General features: G+C 40.0%; 2 protein-coding genes across 4 annotated transcripts in view; one reads left to right on the forward strand and one right to left on the reverse strand.

The window, feature by feature from the left end:
* RNF180 (ring finger protein 180) overlaps positions 1-18100 on the forward strand; it is a 65838-nt gene extending 47738 nt beyond the window's left edge. For all 3 annotated transcript variants that reach the window (XM_077347225.1, XM_077347224.1, XM_077347226.1), the window contains exon 7: positions 12226-18100. In XM_077347225.1, the coding sequence (XP_077203340.1) occupies positions 12226-12425 (200 nt within the window). In that variant the 3' untranslated portion in view covers positions 12426-18100. The remainder of the gene's footprint in view (positions 1-12225) is intronic.
* The window catches only part of LOC143842283 (snake venom 5'-nucleotidase-like), a 40597-nt gene continuing 22451 nt past the window's right edge, over positions 1207-19352 (reverse strand). Inside the window, exon 9 of the mRNA XM_077347222.1 lies at positions 1207-1452. Within this exon, the coding sequence (XP_077203337.1) occupies positions 1415-1452 (38 nt within the window). The 3' untranslated portion in view covers positions 1207-1414. The remainder of the gene's footprint in view (positions 1453-19352) is intronic.

Here is a 19352-nt window from a genome sequence, read left to right on the forward strand (position 1 = left end):
ACTCTATGCACTATCATCCTGGACATTTGGTACTGGCGCAATGCACTTCAGCATTGTTTGTTAGTTTCATTTGTTGACCATACCAGCTCATGGCAGTTTATAACACCCACCCTGCAATAAAACAACAAAATACAGACCCTTTGGCATCAAAAAACTCTAGCTATAACCTGCCTCCTGGCTTATGCATTCCAGAATAACTCCCCCACCCACCCACACCTCTCACACATTTGGCCCTTGATGTTCCAGGGCATTCTGAGGAAGGACTCAAGATCTTCCATGGCCTGGCCTCAGCCAAAGGCCTGGTGGAACAGCTCTGTGTTGCAGGCCCTGCAGAACTGTGATAGCTCTAACAGGGCCCTCAGCTCATTCCATCAGGTCGGGGCCAGGAATGAAAAGGTCAAAGCCAGACATGCCTCCTGCTGGCTGGGGACAACCAATAGATTCAAACCAGCCGAGCGAAGAGCCCTCCAGGGGGCATAAGGAGACAGGTGGTCCCTCAGATATGTGAAGTCCAGACCAGGAATGGCCTAATAGATCAACACCAAAACGAACTTGATCTGGAACGAAATAGGCAACCAATGCAGCTGCCTCAGCACTGGCTAGATATGGGTCCTCCAAGATGATCTCATGATGACTCTAGCAGTTGTATTTTGCACCAACTGTAACTTCTGGGTCAAGGGAAGGCCCTATTCACAACTATACAAATCCCAGCTGCATACAACCTCAAGATATATTCAGTAGTGGAAGATCAGAGGCATGTGAATGTTTTTTTTTGTGTGTGCTCTTTATTGCACACCACTTTTTATTCAGAAAATAACACACACTGCCTGTTCAGTCACTTGCAACAAGAAGAAATGTTTCAGGTACTTCAGTAGGGGTGGTGTTGGAAAGGACCCCAAAGGAGATGCTTTGATTTTCTATTAGGGATATGTTGTATGATAGAAAATTATTGTTAAACAGAGTATCATGCAATCTTATAGCTTCATATTGTCAAGACTATCTTTATTAACCCAACTCCACTACAGGTTACTCACCTAAAGCAATGGGAACATGCTCCAAAATAAAAGCATGGAATATACATCCCTTGCAACATTTCCACCATCCCCAAGGTCTGCCCTTGTATCAGAGGAAATGGTACCTACAATACACTCTACCTGCAACACACTTAACTCTATGTAAAAATGTCTTTTAAAGTGGGCTGTAAAATTGAACTTCCAGTTTGAATCCCATCCCCATTCACCACATAGAGATTCTCCCTGGTTCTCTCAACATTACTTTGAAAATCTTTTCAGTTAACAGCAACATACTCTCAGATGTCTTTTGTTCAACATTGCAAAATAAGCTAGTGACCTTTGAGTCAATTCTTCAATCTGACATCACTTTTCTGCCAAAAGTGAATTTTGTATTCCAGCCCTCACAGTATATTGTGTTGCCAGTATTCTTCCATCGTCCCTAGATGATAGACAATGAATATTTCATAATTTAGAAGTGCAATGAGCTCTGTTTCTTTACGCAGAGTTTCAGAAAAGATGGCAACACTTTCTGATGCTACAGAGGACCTAGAAAGGGTTCCAAAGTGCCCATTCCAAGACCATCCAAGTAAATCACTTCCATCATTTCTCTGTGCTATCCATTAGTAGGAAAGACCCTTGTCTTCATGTGACCTGGAGCTAAATTCTAGTCCTATAGCGCTTAGATTGTCCACATTTATATTACCTAATCCATTTCCACCTTGGTTGCCTCTCTCAGACATCTACACTATGTCTGTAAACACAGTCCATATTTTTAATATTTTTATCATGAACTATAGCTTAACATTTATCCTAGTCTGGCTTCTGGGCATTCTAGTGAGAGAAGCCTGGTTCAAGTGGGAAACCATTTGTACAAATTCTTCCTGCAGCCACCAGCAGCAAGGCTGTGTAGCTAATGTACTTTCCCTGAACTGGAAGAACTGTACATCCTCTTTTCCTGGTCCCTTCTGAGGACCCTCAATCCTGTGTACAATATATAGTGAATGATAATATGTAGAGCAGAAACACAATGAGGGCCTCAGCAAACATTATCTGCAAACAACCAAGCTCTCTACAGGCAATGCCATGATACCTCCTGTGTAACAAAATCTGCCTTAGATTTGAGAATATTCAGAATTGTTCTGCAGTGATCAACTTCTAGCTCAGAGATCTTTTTTGAGGGCTCTATATTCAAAGCTGAAAAGTCATTGACATGAAAATGTCCTTCAAAGAGCTACTTTAAAATAGAGTCACTGAGTTAATTCTTTTGACACTGAACGCAATAAGGAAATGTTCCTTGGCCTATGACATTTTGTAATACTGTTCAAGGCATAATTTACTACAAGAAAGATTATTTTTCTTCTATTTCAATAAATGTTATTGTTCTGATCTCATATTTGTGCCATATCTCCTTCCAAATCTTATCCAGCTTGTGTCTGCAATGACACACCGGGTAAAACTCACCCTGATTGGCTCTCAGTGGGGGATATGTATCCAATAGGAAGAGGGCAATCCCCCACTCAGGATTGCAGGCCTTCTCTGCCCTCCTCTTCCCCCTTCCTGCAACTTCTGGACAATTAGCAGAGCAGGAGAAGAGCCAGCCTTGCTCTATGGCTCTGCTTTTGGGGGAAATGCTGGTGGTAAGCCAGGATAGTGGAAGGAGGGCCAGCCCTAGAAGCCATGCTTACCTTGCTTGGCCACTCCTCTCTGAACATAGACTTGTGTAGGCCAGAGGATGGCGGGTAAATGGTTGGCCCTGCTCTGTGGTCCCACTCCACAGATTGCTGCTGACTGTCATGCGCCACCATGAGTGGAGGGCCAGCCTGGTGGTCCTGTTTATATAGCTTGGCCACTCCAATAACCTGTTCACCCAACTCAGCCACTCTACTCCCAACATTATAGGCAGAAGGCTGGGCCCAGTGGCCTTGCTCAGCCTGCTGGACCACTCTGCTTCCAATGCAGCTTCACATGTACCATAGAGCAGGGGGAGGAGGGCCAGCCCCATTCCACAGCAAGCCACTGACTGTCAGACAGCACTGTGGGCAGAGGGACAGCCCTGGTGGCCCTGCTCACCCGGCTCATTTTTGGATATACTTCCAGAAATAACCTTAAAGAGTAATCTGACCAAACCTTCTATATTGTGGATTGAATCCTCTTAAAGTAATCAACCAAATGTTTGCTCTTAACCAAGTAGTTATGTTTAGCTATAGAAAATTTCCCAAATATTAATAGTATATCTGCTTATTTGTACATTGTACTCTACCTTTTAAATTAAGTCTGGTTAGGCCCCCCCCCCTCGCTAAAATGCTATTTCTTGTGCTAGCAAGAATATTTTCAGCATGGACAACAACTTATTATAAAAGAATAAAGCAATTAATATGAACGTTTTTATTATATGTACTTAGTTCTACCCATTTTTCCAGTGTATTGTGGAACATTTTAAATTATGAACCTACTCTCCAAAGTGCTTTGAGTGGCTTTTGGTATTATCTGCCGTTTTTCCTTTAAGACTATTATATTCATATGCATAGCTTCTTTTTTCTATTTTCTGTAGATAATCATCCATTTCAAATCTATTTTCTGTATTCACTACATTCTTACTAGTATGATCGTACCCATAATTTGCACCAACCACATTCCTCATTCCCACTCTCTAATTTGAGTCAACAAACTCAAAGCAGAATCCAAGTTGTTTGTGTTCCGAGAGTTGATTGAACTACAGAAAATGGTTTCCACGACAATAAAATATCGGAGAGATTTTTAAAAAGCAATGAAGAGCATGTATAAGATTGTGCTTAATAATATTTTTAGTGAAAACCTTACTAGTGTTACCACCCTAATTCTGTTTCAATGTCTGTAAACTACTTGCTAGCTTATCTTTCCAAATTGTGTCTCTTAGGACTGATAAAATATTTATAACATCTCTAAAGCCTTTTAGGTTACTCCCCCCAAGAGTTCTGTGGGCTATGTTTTAAACATCATGTTTCTTTTCTCACCTTTCCCAGACTTTCAAAACATTCTGAGTAGACAATAGGATATCTTTCTTTAGAGATTTTGCAAACCTCCCTGATGAATTTTTTCCACCGTAAAAAATGTACAACATGAATTAAGCCATGAATATTCTCTTAAATCAGTAGTAAAGGTAGCAAAGGGAGCAAAGGCACATGTACTCCTGCTTGATAGGTACATATAAACAGTTTGCATTTGAAAACATGGCAACTGCATACTGTTAGGGGGAGTGGAGACCATTTAAAACTGTTTTTGGAACAGTTCAGGCTAACTGTAGGGCTGCCAAATGCCAGATGAGGTCTGGCAATCTCCTGGAATTCCAGCTATCTCCAGATGACCAAAGTCAGTTCTCCTGGAGAAAATGGCTCTTCATTTTGGAGAGTGGATTCTCCAGTATTATCCCACTGAAGTCCTTCCTCTCCCCAAACCCTGCACTTCCCAAGCTCCATGAATTTCCCAGTCCAGAGTTGGCTTACTAACTCTTAATACTTGCAAGTTATTAGACTCAAGGCTTTATTCAACCAGGAGTAAATGTAGTCCTATGTATACTGGCTTTAAGTGGAACCATTTGAGTTCTGTTGACAGATTTCAAAAATTAAAACTACCAGAAATCCCTGACAGTATCCACAAATATGGGGCACACCTTTCAGATAAAATAAGTTATATTTGTGTTACATGGGTCGTACCAGTACACTGATGCTTGGGACTGCTATAAATATGTGTCAATTAACTTATTAAAGTTTGAAAAATTGTTTTACAAATTAATCAGCAATAAATAAGCTTAAAGTTATTGGGGTGCGTGTATGTGTCTGCATACATGCCCGTACAAGACTCAGTTCTCATATAGCATAACAGTAAATGGATTGGTGTTGAATTGCCAGGAAAACAAATCCTGCTATAAATATTTTTGTAATTATCTTAATACTGTTTTGGAAAGATGAAGTGTCACCAATGTCTGCAAAACTGCATCCCATGATATGCTTAATACTTTTAGAAAACAGATTGAAAATAGCAACAAGTCACAATGTGATATATCCTAATACTTTTATGTTAATTAGATAGATGGATTTCCATAATACCAGCAACTTGCCTGAGATTAATAAATATTCATAGGTCTCTGATTTCTAGGATCATCTTTGAAACAGTACTGGAATTACATTAGACATATTCAAGTCGTTATGTAGAACCTAATGGCAGAGAGTGATTACATATCAGAGACCGTACGTTCATCAGCTTCTTACTACACGGCTGTGGAGTTCCTGGGTGAAGGTCATTGTTCCTAGTAACTACACAGCCTAATCTAAGCAGTCAGTCTTTTTCACTCAGGCTATGGAGGGTATATAAGGACACCACGGCTTTTCTTTCTCTTCTGTCTAGGAGTGCCAAGTTCCCCAGCCACTGACAGAGGTACCTCTTTTCCTCTGGTCGTTTTTTCTACACAACCATACATAAGAGTTTCAAAATCTCTCTTTCCATGCCCACCTCTAACTTTTAAATTAGAATAGTTTGAGTCCAGCGTCAGCTATAAGACTGAAAATTTTTAATTCTGAATATAAACTTCTATGCTCATGCTAAGTCCATTGGGTCAGCGCTGCTTGTATTGTTAGATCTTATGGCAGAGTGCTATTGGTGTGGGATACAGAGCACTTTCTGGGAGGGACACAACATGCTGATGTCACCCAGAACTGATGTTGGCGCTTCAGAGATGTCAGGGGACTATGCTCTAGCTTTGGTGCAAAACTCTCAGGTAGAATTTGTTTCTAACCATAGAGTTTTGCCCAAAACTAGAGCATCACTTCCCTCCCCCCACCCACTGATATCACTTCCAGGTGACATTGGAGCATTCGTTAAATGTGCTATTCTCCCAGTTCTTTCAAGTAAGTTGGGAGGAGTTTTGTGATCTGAGATGCTGTATAACCAAATAAAGGACTGTGAAGGATAAAACAGGGAAATTAGCTCTAAGGATTTCCCTCACCTGGTGTGAAGGGATACTGCTTTAGACACCTCAGGAATTAGAGGGAAATTGATGTTTCATAAAAGGGTATATCAGATAATGGACAGAAGGTACAGGCCTTCAGAAAACCAGTGGAATTTAAGGGAACTTAAAATAATACTATACAAAGAAACAAAAAAGAATACTGTAATGTTTTGGGAAAATGCAGATAAAAAAGCCTCTCGCTATTAAGAATTTAGAAACTAATAATTTAGTTTCTAATAATTCTCAACAATTATCTCTGCTTTTGACCATCCTGCCTTGAGTGACTCTGCTAGGAGTTTAGACCCCTTATGGTATTGCTTCGCTTACACACATGCACCCTCCCCACATTACAATTTCCTATTATTCCATCTGTAACAAAGGAATAAAAGGAACAAAACAAAGGAACAAAAAAGGCACTTTATTTTTTAGTCATTTCAGGCAATGCTGTCTAATGCTATCCATTAGGAAACAGGGTTCCTTTCCTAAATTCTAGAAGAATTAATGGAAGGAAGTGAAAACAGTTCAAGGGAGATGTGAGCAGACGGTTAATTGAATCATAGTTCATGTCTGAGAGCAAAGCTTGACTATCTCTGGTTACCTTCTTTCACCTTTCTGGTACTAAAATGGTTCAATACATCTAGCCTATTAGCCTTAATCTTGAAACAGCAGTTTTTCTTATACCCTCATGAAAAAACCTCTGGAAACATTTTAACAATGTTTGAAGGATGCAGTTGTTCACCCTCTATTGAAGATGTCATATCTGGACCCACATGACCCAGCCAACTACCACCCTGTCTCACATCTACGTTTCTGGTGAAGGTGGTTGAGCGAGCAGCCCTGGACCAATTACTAGCATACCTGGAAGAAACTTCAGTCCTTGACCCATCCCAATTGGGCTTCCTCCCTGGCTACAGCTCTGGTCACACTGTTGGATGATCTCCACATATTGTATGGCTCTCAAACAGAATGAATCCTTGGCCACTAAACACTACCATTCTTGATGCTTGTTTCACATGGACTCAGACAACCAGCACTTACTTTACCAGTCATATAAATAGAACACATTTTCAGTTTTCCTGAAACATCAACAGAGGCACTTATAATAAAGTCTATAAAGATGGTGTGATTTGTAGAGACCTTGGGGGACCTCTTTAGGAAGGAATAGTTGAGGAAACATGATGAGAGGTTTCTCTCTTTATTCAAGAGACAAGGACCTCCTAATAGCTATTTGTGCAAAACAGACTTTTGCTGTTTTCTATATAGGATTTTTAATAAACTCGCATCAGAACAAGAAAATAAGAGTCAAAACTTTCTGTTCTGAAAGCTGGATGTCCAGCAATCATTTGGCACCTATCAAGCTTATACTAGAAAATATAGTTTACAAGTGTGACAATAATAGCTCGTACTACTCTTTCATTCTGTGTTTCTCTTTTTCCTGAAAAAGAAGCAAAAAGTGTTAGCCACTATCAATAATGGTGGAAATATAAGGTTTTGTAGTTTATCAGAAGCTTCCTTGGGGCAAGTGAATATGATTAATTTGAGGCCTATCCTGCTCATACTGAAAAAGGATCAATGCCATATTTAGATTTTTCCTTATACTTGTTTAGTAATAATGTGTGTATATGTGTAGTACAGATATAAAGGTAAAGGTAAAGGTATTCCCTGTGCAAACACTGAGTCATGTCTGACCCTTGGGGTGAAGCCCTCCAGCGTTTTCATGGCAGATTCAATACGGGGTGGTTTGCCAGTGCCTTCCCCAGTCATTACCGTTTTACCCGCCAGCAAGCTGGGTACTCATTTTACCAACATCGAAAGGCTGGAAGGCTGAGTCACCCTTGAGCCGGCTGTTGGGATCGAACTCCCAGCCTCATGGGCAGAGCTTCAGACAGCATGTTGGTTGCCTTACCACCCTGTGGCACAAGAGGCTCTTAGTACATATATATGCAAAAAAAGTAATAATTTAAAAGTTGTAAATGGGAAAAAATGTATCTTTAGTTCAAGCAGAAACTCAGTCATAAGTTAAGTATCCCAGTGTTTAGTCAAGGAGCAAATGCTTGTCACAAATTGTGATCCTCAGGCCTCTCTTGTCTTATTGTCTAATTGAGTATCAGTCCACTTAAGTTCAATTAAAGTTGAGGGCATCACTGAATGGCTAAAATTAATTCCTTTTAAAATTCATTTCCGGTCCTGTCATAATGGTTCCAGGTATCCATGTTAGTCCAAAGAAAAATTCAAAACAGAAGTCATATAATATATTTTATTATGGTCAAGCCAAATATCAAGAAATAGCACCTGAAGATCTCCTGAGATTACAATTGATCTCCAGACAACTAGAATTAGTTTCCCTGGACAATATGGCTGCTTTGGTTGGTGGTCTATATGGCATTATAACCTGCTGAGATCCCTTCCCTCCCTAGATTCCATCCCCCAAATCTCTAGGTATTTCCTAACCCAGATCTGGTAACTCTAGTAATTGTGTAATTGAGTTGAGCATGATACTACTCTACTAACCCCAACCCCAGCACCTTACTGGCTGAAAGCCTCCTGCTGCCCCTGTCTCTTTCAGATCTTAGAATTTTCAATCCAAATAGTTCAAGTTTCCAAGTCTGTCATATCAGTATTTCTTGAATAATTATTTTGCTGGTTAAACATGCATTTTTCTCCATAGCTTAGGATCTAGCCTTGCAAGAAGTGAGTTACGAGAATTAATTTAATCTTGTTAAACACTAACCCCAGTTTCATTGATGCCTCCAGCCTATTCTTGGATGAATAATTAATGGGAAAAGTAAGCATGCAGCATCTAAATCACAAGCAAGCTCAATATGGAAGGCGGTACATCTTTACTGCTTATATGATATCTAGGTTAAAGTAAGGGCCTTGTACTTTTGTAAACTAACCTCCAGATATATCATAGGATATATGTCAGGCTTTTGATTCATCATTGGATTTACTTAGTAGGGAATGTCCATAGGGCTCAGGTGGGCAAAATTGGGTCAAATGTTTTGATAATGCAGCATGATATGTATTTCTGTGGATTTCCACAGCAGGAACAATTACAGTAATAAAATGTATATTCTTGAATGTAGAATGATTACATTACCAAGTCTAATCCATGGCAAATCTAATGCAGGTTTCCTTAAAGTAAATCACATAGAGATAAAATCAAGCATTTCATCTATTCATCTAAATCTTCTCAACTGGAGCAACTTAGCTAGTCACAACTAATGTCACTAAATGTTTGCATAATTATGCTATGATTAGTGATTACAAGATGATTCAAAGTTGTTGATGAAAAAGTAGCCCTCTGGCATATTGTGTTATATTTGCTATAAGAGTGGAAATAAATACAAGTGAATCACATGTAGCCAACTTGATTAGAGTCCTCTAGAGAGCATGCTGCACACTGAAGATTTATGTGTGGAAAGCAAGTAGTTTTCCCAGTGGCAAGACTTTGGCAGTTACGTATTTTTTTTCTATCATGGAAATCAGATGAAATAAAAAAACAGGTGGCTTATTTTGAAGGCTAAGAGAGACTAAAAGAATGCTTGAAAACTTTTTAAAGTTGATGCAAATTTAGGCTGTGGGTTTTCTTTTTCAGCTGAAACCTTAAATTATCATATTTACATTATATTATTTACAGTACATTAGAGGAGACATTCATAATGCAGAGCTTACTCTATTTGGGGTGGATGTTTATTGTGAAATTGGGTTTCACAGTCAAAAATATGGGACTCATACATAAACCTGTTTTCCATAAATTTTAGAGCTAGCATGATAGCAGGAAATAAATGTTCATTCTCAAAATAGAAAATAGAGTTTGGGTGTGTAATGTATTTTAATTGAACTGCATAGGAAGACTTCTTATTTTGACATCCTTATCCATTGTTGTTCCTCTATATATTTGTGAAAATATAGGGGGGTGGGACGTGTCTGGCTGTCCAAGTTAGAATAGGGCCAATCAGGGTGCAGCCAGCTTTGCCCTGATTGGCCCTGGCCCTTCAGCTCCTGCCCTCTGTCCCTGGACTCTAGCCCCTTTGCTCTCAGACTCCTCAGTGCCTGGAGCAAGCAGCAGTTAAGGGGGAGGGCCCTGAGCAAAGGGTCGTGGTGGAGGGCTTGCTAACGAGGGCCTCTTGGCCTGCTAGGCTGGGCCTGCTGACGAGGGCCTCCTGGCCTGCTGACTGCCTGCTAAGGAGCTCTGATAATGAGCTGTCCAGCCCCTGCCTGCCCCACTTGATCTGGCTGTGAGCTGCAGACCAAAGCCACCTTAAGCTGCCGGGCCAGGGGCCTGGGGAGGAGGCCCTTTCAAGGCCTATTCTTAGGAACGGGCTTTGAAGCTAGTTTTAGATATTACAGTTTGCTTTATGCTTGTTCTCAGTATGTTTGTCCTTCATCCCCATTGTAATTCAAATACAAATTGATTAGATCAGCAGTACAAAACATTTTGCTCTAGTACTCAGGTACCTGATATCATGTATTACGGGGAAAGCCATGTTTTCAGTCAGAAGAAGAAGAAGAATTGGTTCTTATATGCTGCTTTTTTCTACCTGAAGGAGTCTCAAAATGGCGTACAGTAACCTTCCCTTTCCTCTCCCCACAACAGACACCCTGTGAGGTAGGGGAGGCTGAAAGAGCCCCAATATTACTGCTCGGTCAGAATAGCTTTATCAGGGCTGTGGCGAGCCCAAGTTCACACAGCTGGTTGCATGTGGGGGAGTGCGGAATCAAACCCGGCTCACCAGATTAGAAGTCCATACTCCTAACCACTATACCAAGCTAGGAGGTAAAGACAGGGAGTTATCTTTGCACTAGGTCATGATGTGGAAACAAGCAATGGCAAACCACCACTGAACATCTTTTGCCTTGAAAATCTCACAGGGTTGCCAAGCTGTGACTTGACAGCACTTTCCACCACCACACCAATTTAAGAATAGTATCATGAACAATAAATGACCTGGTTACTGGAAAGAGTCTTTATGATGGTCTTAGTGATCTTAAACCAGGATAATTGAGAAGGTGTACTCATGGATAGGACTCCTCAAGGGACCATTCACTCAACTATATGTAGTCACACCAGGCCCAGTTTAAGGGTTCACGGAACACGTGGCACCAGAACCGATTTTAGGATTCAGGGGGCGCCAGCACAGCACAACTGGCACTGTTGTGCTGCACAAGTAAGGGGGAGTGCCCTCCCAGGGATGGTTGGAACTTTGGAAGCAACTAACAGCTTCTCTTTGCTGAAAACATTTATCGAACCTAGGTAGGATGCACAAATGCAGTGGCCCAATATCCAAGGCCAGGGAATCTTGACATTTTTGTGGCTCGTGATCCTCACACATGCTAAGTGTGCAATGAACATGCTTAGTTACGAACAGAGCACATGTATCACCCTTTTTTCATTCTAGTGGTTCACAAGCCACATAACTATGAAGACCCCCTAACCAGTATGCACTGCGGGGTCCCTGGAACCTTGGGGTCTATAGCACATGCTACATGTGCTACTAGGATAAACTGCTTCTGAGTCACAGTTTCCAAGCCTGAGAAAGAGGTGAGCTGAGAGTGACACAAGATTAATTCTGTCCTATGTGAAATAAAGCAGAGAGGGGAAACTAGGACCCCTGTAGAAGAGACTGGGGACTGGGTTTTCATTCCTCTCCTGTGTTTTCACTCCTCTCTCTTCTGGCTTGACAACCCCCTGCCCCCATCTACCTACACAGGCTGGTAGCTTCATTGAATCCATAGTTCATTTGTGCTTTCTGAGACTTTGCACATGCAATTCCCATCAGAAGGAACATGACTTTGTGGTTCTCAAATGTTGGTGCTGTGACCCAATTTGTAATCCTCACACATGTCAGTACATAAACTGTGGAATGTCTTTAATACAGGCTTATGGAACTCGTATTGGAATAGGCTGCCTAAGGAGGTGGTGAGCTCCCCCTCACTGGCAGTCTTCACGCAAAGGTTGGATACACACTTTTCTTGGATGCTTTAGGATGCTTAGGGCTGATCCTGCGTAGAGCAGGGGTTAGGACTAGATGGCCTGTATGGCCCCTTCCAACTCTATGATTCTGTGATTCTGTATTATGTAACTTACTACTTGCACACCATCTTACCACATGCATTACCATACAGCTATCCTCTTCCTTTTTTTTAAATGTAGCTAAAACAATGATAAGGATATTGCTAAATTTTGAACAGAATTGTGACTATACTGTGAAATTGCTTCTTCAGGCTTTCAGAGGAGCACGGATTCCTTTACGCGAAGGCATTTCCCTCATGCTGCACACAGGATGGATTATATGGACTTTGAAGATGATAGCCGGGGATGGCGGTTTGACATGGACATGGTGATAATCTACATTTATTCTATCAACTGGGTCATCGGCTTCATTGTCTTTTGTTTTCTCTGCTATTTTTTCTTTCCGTTTTAAGGTCTTGCATTTCTTTTCTTTTTTTTTAAATCTCACTTGTCTTGCAAGAGAACAAATGTACCCAGACAGAAATAATTTATGAGACTCAGTTTGATGTGTAAAATTGATTGGACTATATAGCAAGCATAACTCAGTGTCCTTTCTAAAATCACTGGACTTTTCTGTTGTAGATAGGCTGAGTATTTGAACTTTGTTCAAACTGTATTATGAAGAATCTCTTGTATGTAGAAAAGAATTGTCAGATTACTTTTTTATGATGGTTGTTTAAGGTGGCACATGGTTTGCTGACACACCCTTTCTTTTAGTTATTGGTAAACTGTGCCTAAAGCAAGAGTTACTCATACATAGTCTATCAATTAATGGTTTCGCCCTCAAATGCATGAATCAGCCATTATGGATCAAAAGCCATACACAGCTCATATCACCTCAAGCACAATGCTTTTATTTTAGGGCAATTCACATATGTGTGCAATCAAGTGACATTAGGTATTAAGTGATGGTTTTGCATGTGTGAATCTGCCCATTGATGGGTTCTTTGCCAGCACCTAACAGTAAAGCTACTTGCCAGTTAAGTCCAATTAGCTCAGATTCATAAATGTATGAAAAATTGTGACGAATTGCATGTGTGAATGAGCCATCACAGGGCAGGTACCCAGCCTGTATTCCTTGCATTTCCTCAGCTACAAAGTTGTTCAGTGGAATCTATTCACAGTCAGATGAGTCAAGAAATACTGATGAATCAAATAATCTACATGCATAGCTGAATTACCCTTAGAAATACTGACACATTCAAGGATCATCTGAAAATATCGTGGACCATATGTGACTGAGCTCCTTCCAACGCATACCACCACAATATATACCAATTCAAAATCTTGTAGCATGGGTAGATCGTTATTAGGCTTCCTAATTATCCTCATTCCAACTATTTTAATTAAATTCATATTAGTGAGTCAGGTGCTAGGTATATATAGTTTCCCAAGTGTCGACCTGCGCCATTTTTAAGGGAGTAGATCTGGTGTGCCTGATTGCAGAAACTTCTGCCCCTGCACCAAGGGTAACCATGCTTAATTGGAATGGTCCTCAACATTTTTTGTTGACTTCAAATCAATTTTTTTCATTTATTTTTTCTTTGCCTCTATTGTAAAATCATTATTCAGCTGTACCTGGCTCGCCATTAAAAGGATTAAGAAATACATTTTCAGCTGAATTGTGCTTGCAGATGGGAACTTTTTTTTAAAAAATGGGAAATGCTATGGAGAAAATATATCAAGAAATTGCATTTACTTGTCCTACTATTTTAAATGTCATTATTCCAACAAACAAAATTTTATAATTTAAATGTATTATAATCACCACTGTGTGCTTGTAATGATATTTCATTCCACAAATATCCATCTGTAGAATCCTACAACCCATGGGAACCAGAGTAGCCAAAATACACTTTCCATCATATCAGTATTAACTGCTATGAAAAGGAATTTGTTGGGTACTGGAAACCAAGCAAGGAGACACAGCAGTTTTGGTTGCCACAACTACTATCAGGGAAGGACCCCAGCCACTGGTATCAGCCAGCAAGTGGACCTCATCTGAGTTGCCAAGGCAGTGAGGAGGCTCTCATGGGTAACAGAAGTTGTTGATATGATGCCGGAGTGGGAAGAACTACCGAGACAATGTTCACCCAGTAGTCCCCTTGCAGTTTCAAGCTCTGAATGCAGCATAGTGAGATGCCTATCAATAGGGATTCATCACAGTTCAGGCAGTGTCTGATTGAAATTGCTCCATGATCTAATGGGCTGATAACAGGATGCATAAACAGAATAGATGGAAACTATGTAAGGACATCACACAGCCAGGCATGCCCATTCAGGGAGGGGTATTGGACCATCTAGTCTTCTCATCTGCAGCTCACCAAGTAGATAGCAATATAGATGTTAAAGCATTGCTTTTTACATTTGAATGGACAACCTGGACAGCCTAGTAGTCTAAAATTCAGTGGGTTTGGACTCATACTCCCAGCAGGACAGGATAGGGCTAAACTGTATTTTAAACTCCATCTGCAGGACACCAATGATTATAGGCCAGGTAATGTAGCACACCTTCAACCCACATGTGGGTTAGATATCAAAGATCCACCACTATGCAGGCTCACATGCTTTTGTCCATTCATAGTTCATGAATTATTTTTTTCTGCCCTGACCAAGCTTCCTGGATAGACTGGAATCTTGGCTTCAATAAATCATTTTTACTGTTTTGCTTGTACAGCAATCTATAGGGCCAGGTCTGTAATTATTATAGTTGTAACAAATTTGTTTGTTAATGGAATGGATGGATTTTGATTCAGATTTTTATTATTGAATATGTTATTGAGATGGTTAAATTAGATCTTAGAAAACCCTAAAAAGGCTGGAGTATCCATACTGAAATATTTTACTTAACAACTCCTTCAAACTAAAACATTACTAAAATGCTTAGACTCCATTTTGTTCCACTCTGAAGATGCTGTTATCCTTAGAACTAACTGAACAAGTCTTCTGTGACTGTTTATTTTGTAAGCAGGTTAATTCTGAGATATATTTCTTCCTATGGAATTTACAGTAAATGCTTAAATGTGTTTATCATCTATTTCAATCATTTTGTTTTTGTTGGACCAATTAAATTGAAATATTTTTACATTCAATTTCATGTTTACCCTTCAATTCCCTACCTGGGTGTAAGTGATCAAAATGTCCTTATAGCAATGGAATTTTACTGATATTTGTTTGCATGTATTGCATGAAACACTGAAAGGACTTGAAGAATTTTAATTCTAATGTGGCTGTAACATATCTGCCTACAATGCTGTCCTAATAATAGTGAAACAGCAATACAGCTTCATGACTATGCAAGCCTCAAAAATATGCATACATATATATATGGCAAACAGGGCCAGCAGTGGGGATAGATCAGCACATTGGATAGGGCTTGATGGAAGGTGAGGTAGGAACAAACCTATTGAAGGGACCTGGTATGTCAGGTTGACAGACAAAGCAATCCTGTACAGGCCTACTCAGAATCTTGTTCTGGCTTGTTCAATGAGTTTTATTCCCAACAAAATGTTCTTACTAAGATTGCTCTGAGAGAGACTTAATAGTTGTCAGCTTATTTTTCAGCATGTGCATAGTGGACTTTCAAGTCTTCTTGGCAGTATCTCATCCATATACAATCAAGAGAGAAAGATATCCATTCTTCTATCCTTTGTCAATGTGCCCCTGTTACAAGAGAGGTGGATTGCAGAGCTTTCAAGTATTAAATAAAATATAGATTCAGATGGGTAGCCATATTGGTCTATAGCTGAACACAAATATATGCTAGGTTAGTCCTCAAAGATACACTTCACATAAATTTAAAAAATACCCACCAGCTAATTTTGTCCTTGGTAGGTGTGATTTTGGAAGGTACTACTAGAGAGTTGGCAGCTCAAATTACAGGTTAAAGGTATTGATATAGTTGTTTTATTTGCTCCAAATTTGTCTAATCTACTCATGTCTTGAGAATTTTTAAAAATGCTAAATAATGGGATAGTGGTTTAAATAAAATGCTAAATAATGGGATAGTGGTTTAAATAGATGTCTTTATAAATAAATTTCTTGAGCAGATCAGTTTTTTTAGAATGGATAAACACCATTCATTCCAAGTAATCAAATTTTATTAACTGCACTACTGCTGCATCCATTTTGTGTTTGTAAACTTCTGTAAAGTCACAGGCAATTTATGGTGATCCCTGCACAGGGCTTTCAAGGCAAGTGAGAAGCAATGGTGGTTTGTCTCCATCTACTGCCGTGCTTCCTGGGGTCCATGGTCACATCAGTTTCAGGGGGCACACCAGTAGATGCTTCCACATCAATAAACTTTGCACAGTGGAGCAGTAGGATAGGGACAGGATTAATCCCAGTGGTAGATTAAGAGTTGACATTTATTGCAGAGCCAGTATAGGGACTCTAATTTCCATTCAAAACAACTCAAACATATTTGCTTGTATCACAATTGTTACATTTATGAAGGAATGCTTTGTATTCTCTTGCTAACTGAATGATGCTACCCAACTCTGATGTTCCATATTTTGCTCTGTCTTGTGAGTATTTTGTGCTGATCAGTTTACTTTGGGAATATTTGCTGTCGGAAATTTTAAAAAATTATTTTAAATCTTTTAGATTAATTTTATCGTCGACTGTATTTATTGTTTACATTTGCACTGTTAGTCACTTCAGGCAAGATTCTGGAGAAGAATAAAAATATTCTATATAGATACAATTCAAAATCTCTTTTACAGAATCTGCACTAGGGTATATCTGCCCCAGGGTATATCTGCACTAGTAAATAATAAAGTTTATGATAGAGATATATTACCAATGGAGAGGAATTGCAGGGAGATAAGATTGACTTTTTGGGAACAATACTTTATAGTAATCTATTCTCATATAAAATCTGGGATATATTAAAAAACTAATGGCATGTCCTTGACAGTAGTGAAGGATATAAAGTATCATCTGCATTGTGCAAATGACACAACATATATTTATCCATTTGAATAAAAAGTGTGAAGCAGCAGAACTAGTCACAAAACAGTGGAAAAGCAGAGAGATCAGGGCCATTTATTTTGTAAACAAGCTACTTTGGTCTCTCCAGTGGACTGGAAACCTTATGTTTTACTTGGAATAGGCTAGCCCAAACTGAGCCCTCAGTTTGCAAGCTCTGAGCAAGGCTGTTAATGAGACGACATTTTGAAGTACATTAATTCATAGGGTCGCATAAAGTCAGAAGCAGCTTGATGACATTTAATACACACTCACAGCCTTGGAAGCTCACAAGGGACGGCTTTGGTTAGTATTTGGATGAGAGACCCCCCAAAGTAGTCCAGGTGCTTCAGAGAGGCAAGCAATGACAAACACCTTTGCCTTGAAAGCCCTATGGGGTTGCCATAAGTTGGCTGCATTTTAACAGCACCTCTCACCACCACAGCAACAATTTATTTAGTATAAATAGATTTTTTATTGTTAATTTTCATAGCGATCTGGATTTTATGTCATTATCTGTGAATTATTGTTTGCAGAGAACACTAATGCACCAATCAGGAAAGGATAACAAGGCATAATGAAGGACAGGAAATTTCTCTGGCAAATCGTTTCAGTGTAAAAGCATTCAGAAACAGATTTTTTTTTCATTTTTTGTGATAAATTGTAGTTCCATTATAGATATAATGTTGATTTGAAATTTAGAATCATTCCTCTTCATCTTGACCCAGCTGAGGAATGTCCTTGATCCTCTCCCCAGTTCCCAAGCCAGGAGAGTAAACAGTCTTTTGTTTCTAACTCAAAATTCTTGAACTATAATTAAACCCAGACTCTGACTACAAATTTAGTTTGACCTGCCTGGGATTATCCCAGTTTTGTGAGTAATAACATTTTGGATACCCCAACATTTTCTCTGCCTTTCTACTGGGTAACAACAGCAAGTCTTGGCCCCTGCTACCTTTTTACTGTAATTATTTTCTGGATTGCTAACTGTTCAGACATTTGGCACCACTGCTCTGAGATTTAAAACGGTCTGGAACCTGCACAGATTCAAGTGCGTAGCCGTGTTGGTCTGAAGTAGCACAACAAAAATTGAGTCCAATCGCACCTTTAAGACCAACAAAGATTTATTCAAGGCATGAGCTTTTGAGTACATGTCTGAGGAAGAGTGCATGAACACAAAATTTCACACCTTGAATAAATCTTTGTTGGCCTTAAAGGTGCTATTGGACTCAACTTTTGTTGTGGAACCTGCACAGACAGTTATCTACCAACTGTTTCTCCCTCCTGCTCTACCTTTTTGATCTCTTCCCTTGTTTTCTTGAGAGATAAGGCTGCACAGTTTGTATAGTTTTTAATGTGGGCATTCTAGTGCTAAAAGTTGACATTGCTTAATATTCCCCTCATTAAATTTATCTTTGATTTCAATCTATTCAAACTCCACAGTACTTCTTTCAAACCTGTGCAAGGAGCTTTGATGCCTCGTGAATACGCCCCTTAGGCCCATTATGCATGGCTGCCGAAACGGCGATTTCGGGTCACATGAAAAACGCGGAGGGGGAAGACGCGAAGCACACCGGTTATGCACGAGACGGGGCACAACGGCAGCAAAACCCCCAGTAACCGATTATGCATGCGGCGATCCCGGCGCCGCTTCTGGTTGCGCCCCGGTCACCCGGAAGCTGCGCTTTCTTCCGCGTTTCGCTAACGCGGCTTTTTCAGCGGCATGCACCAAAGCTGCAGCCGGTTGCAGCCGGCACCGTGCGTTATCGGTGATTTTAGTCACTGCCATTCCATCCCGAATGTGCGCTAAAACCCCTGTGCATAATGGGTCTTACTATCATTTCTGTGGGTTATTGAGCTGAGTGGATGCATTCCTTTAAACCCAGTGTAAACCTAAGTCAGTACCTCCTAGGAGTGAAAGACAGTGGAAGGAATGTTTTTATTATTATGCTCAGGCTATCCTAGTATGAATTTGGGAAACTGGAAAAAAGACCCCATTCACAAAGACTTATGGGAACAGTACATCTCCCCAGTAACGGAAACATCCCCCACCCCTTACATGCTGGACTAACTCCTTTACCATTGCATAATATTTGAAGAGGAGTTTCTCCTTTTCTTACCCTAAGGATGTGTGAAGTGGTCCTCAGTCAATGAGTTCATTCTTGCTAACATTTATGTTGAGTTTCAAAATCTGTTTTGAATGCTTTTTGCAATTGTCAGTCTTCCACATTCTGTCTAATTGGCTAAAGGACAAGCTTGAAAGCCAATCCTGACTCACTTGTTTTTAATCCCCTGGAAGCTTTAAGTGAAAGTGGGTATCTTTTGTTTTAATTGAGCTACTTTGCCTCATTGGTACAACAAAAATGCCTTG

This window comes from Paroedura picta, chromosome 7 (assembly GCF_049243985.1).
Source record: "Paroedura picta isolate Pp20150507F chromosome 7, Ppicta_v3.0, whole genome shotgun sequence".
Taxonomy (NCBI): domain Eukaryota; kingdom Metazoa; phylum Chordata; class Lepidosauria; order Squamata; family Gekkonidae; genus Paroedura; species Paroedura picta.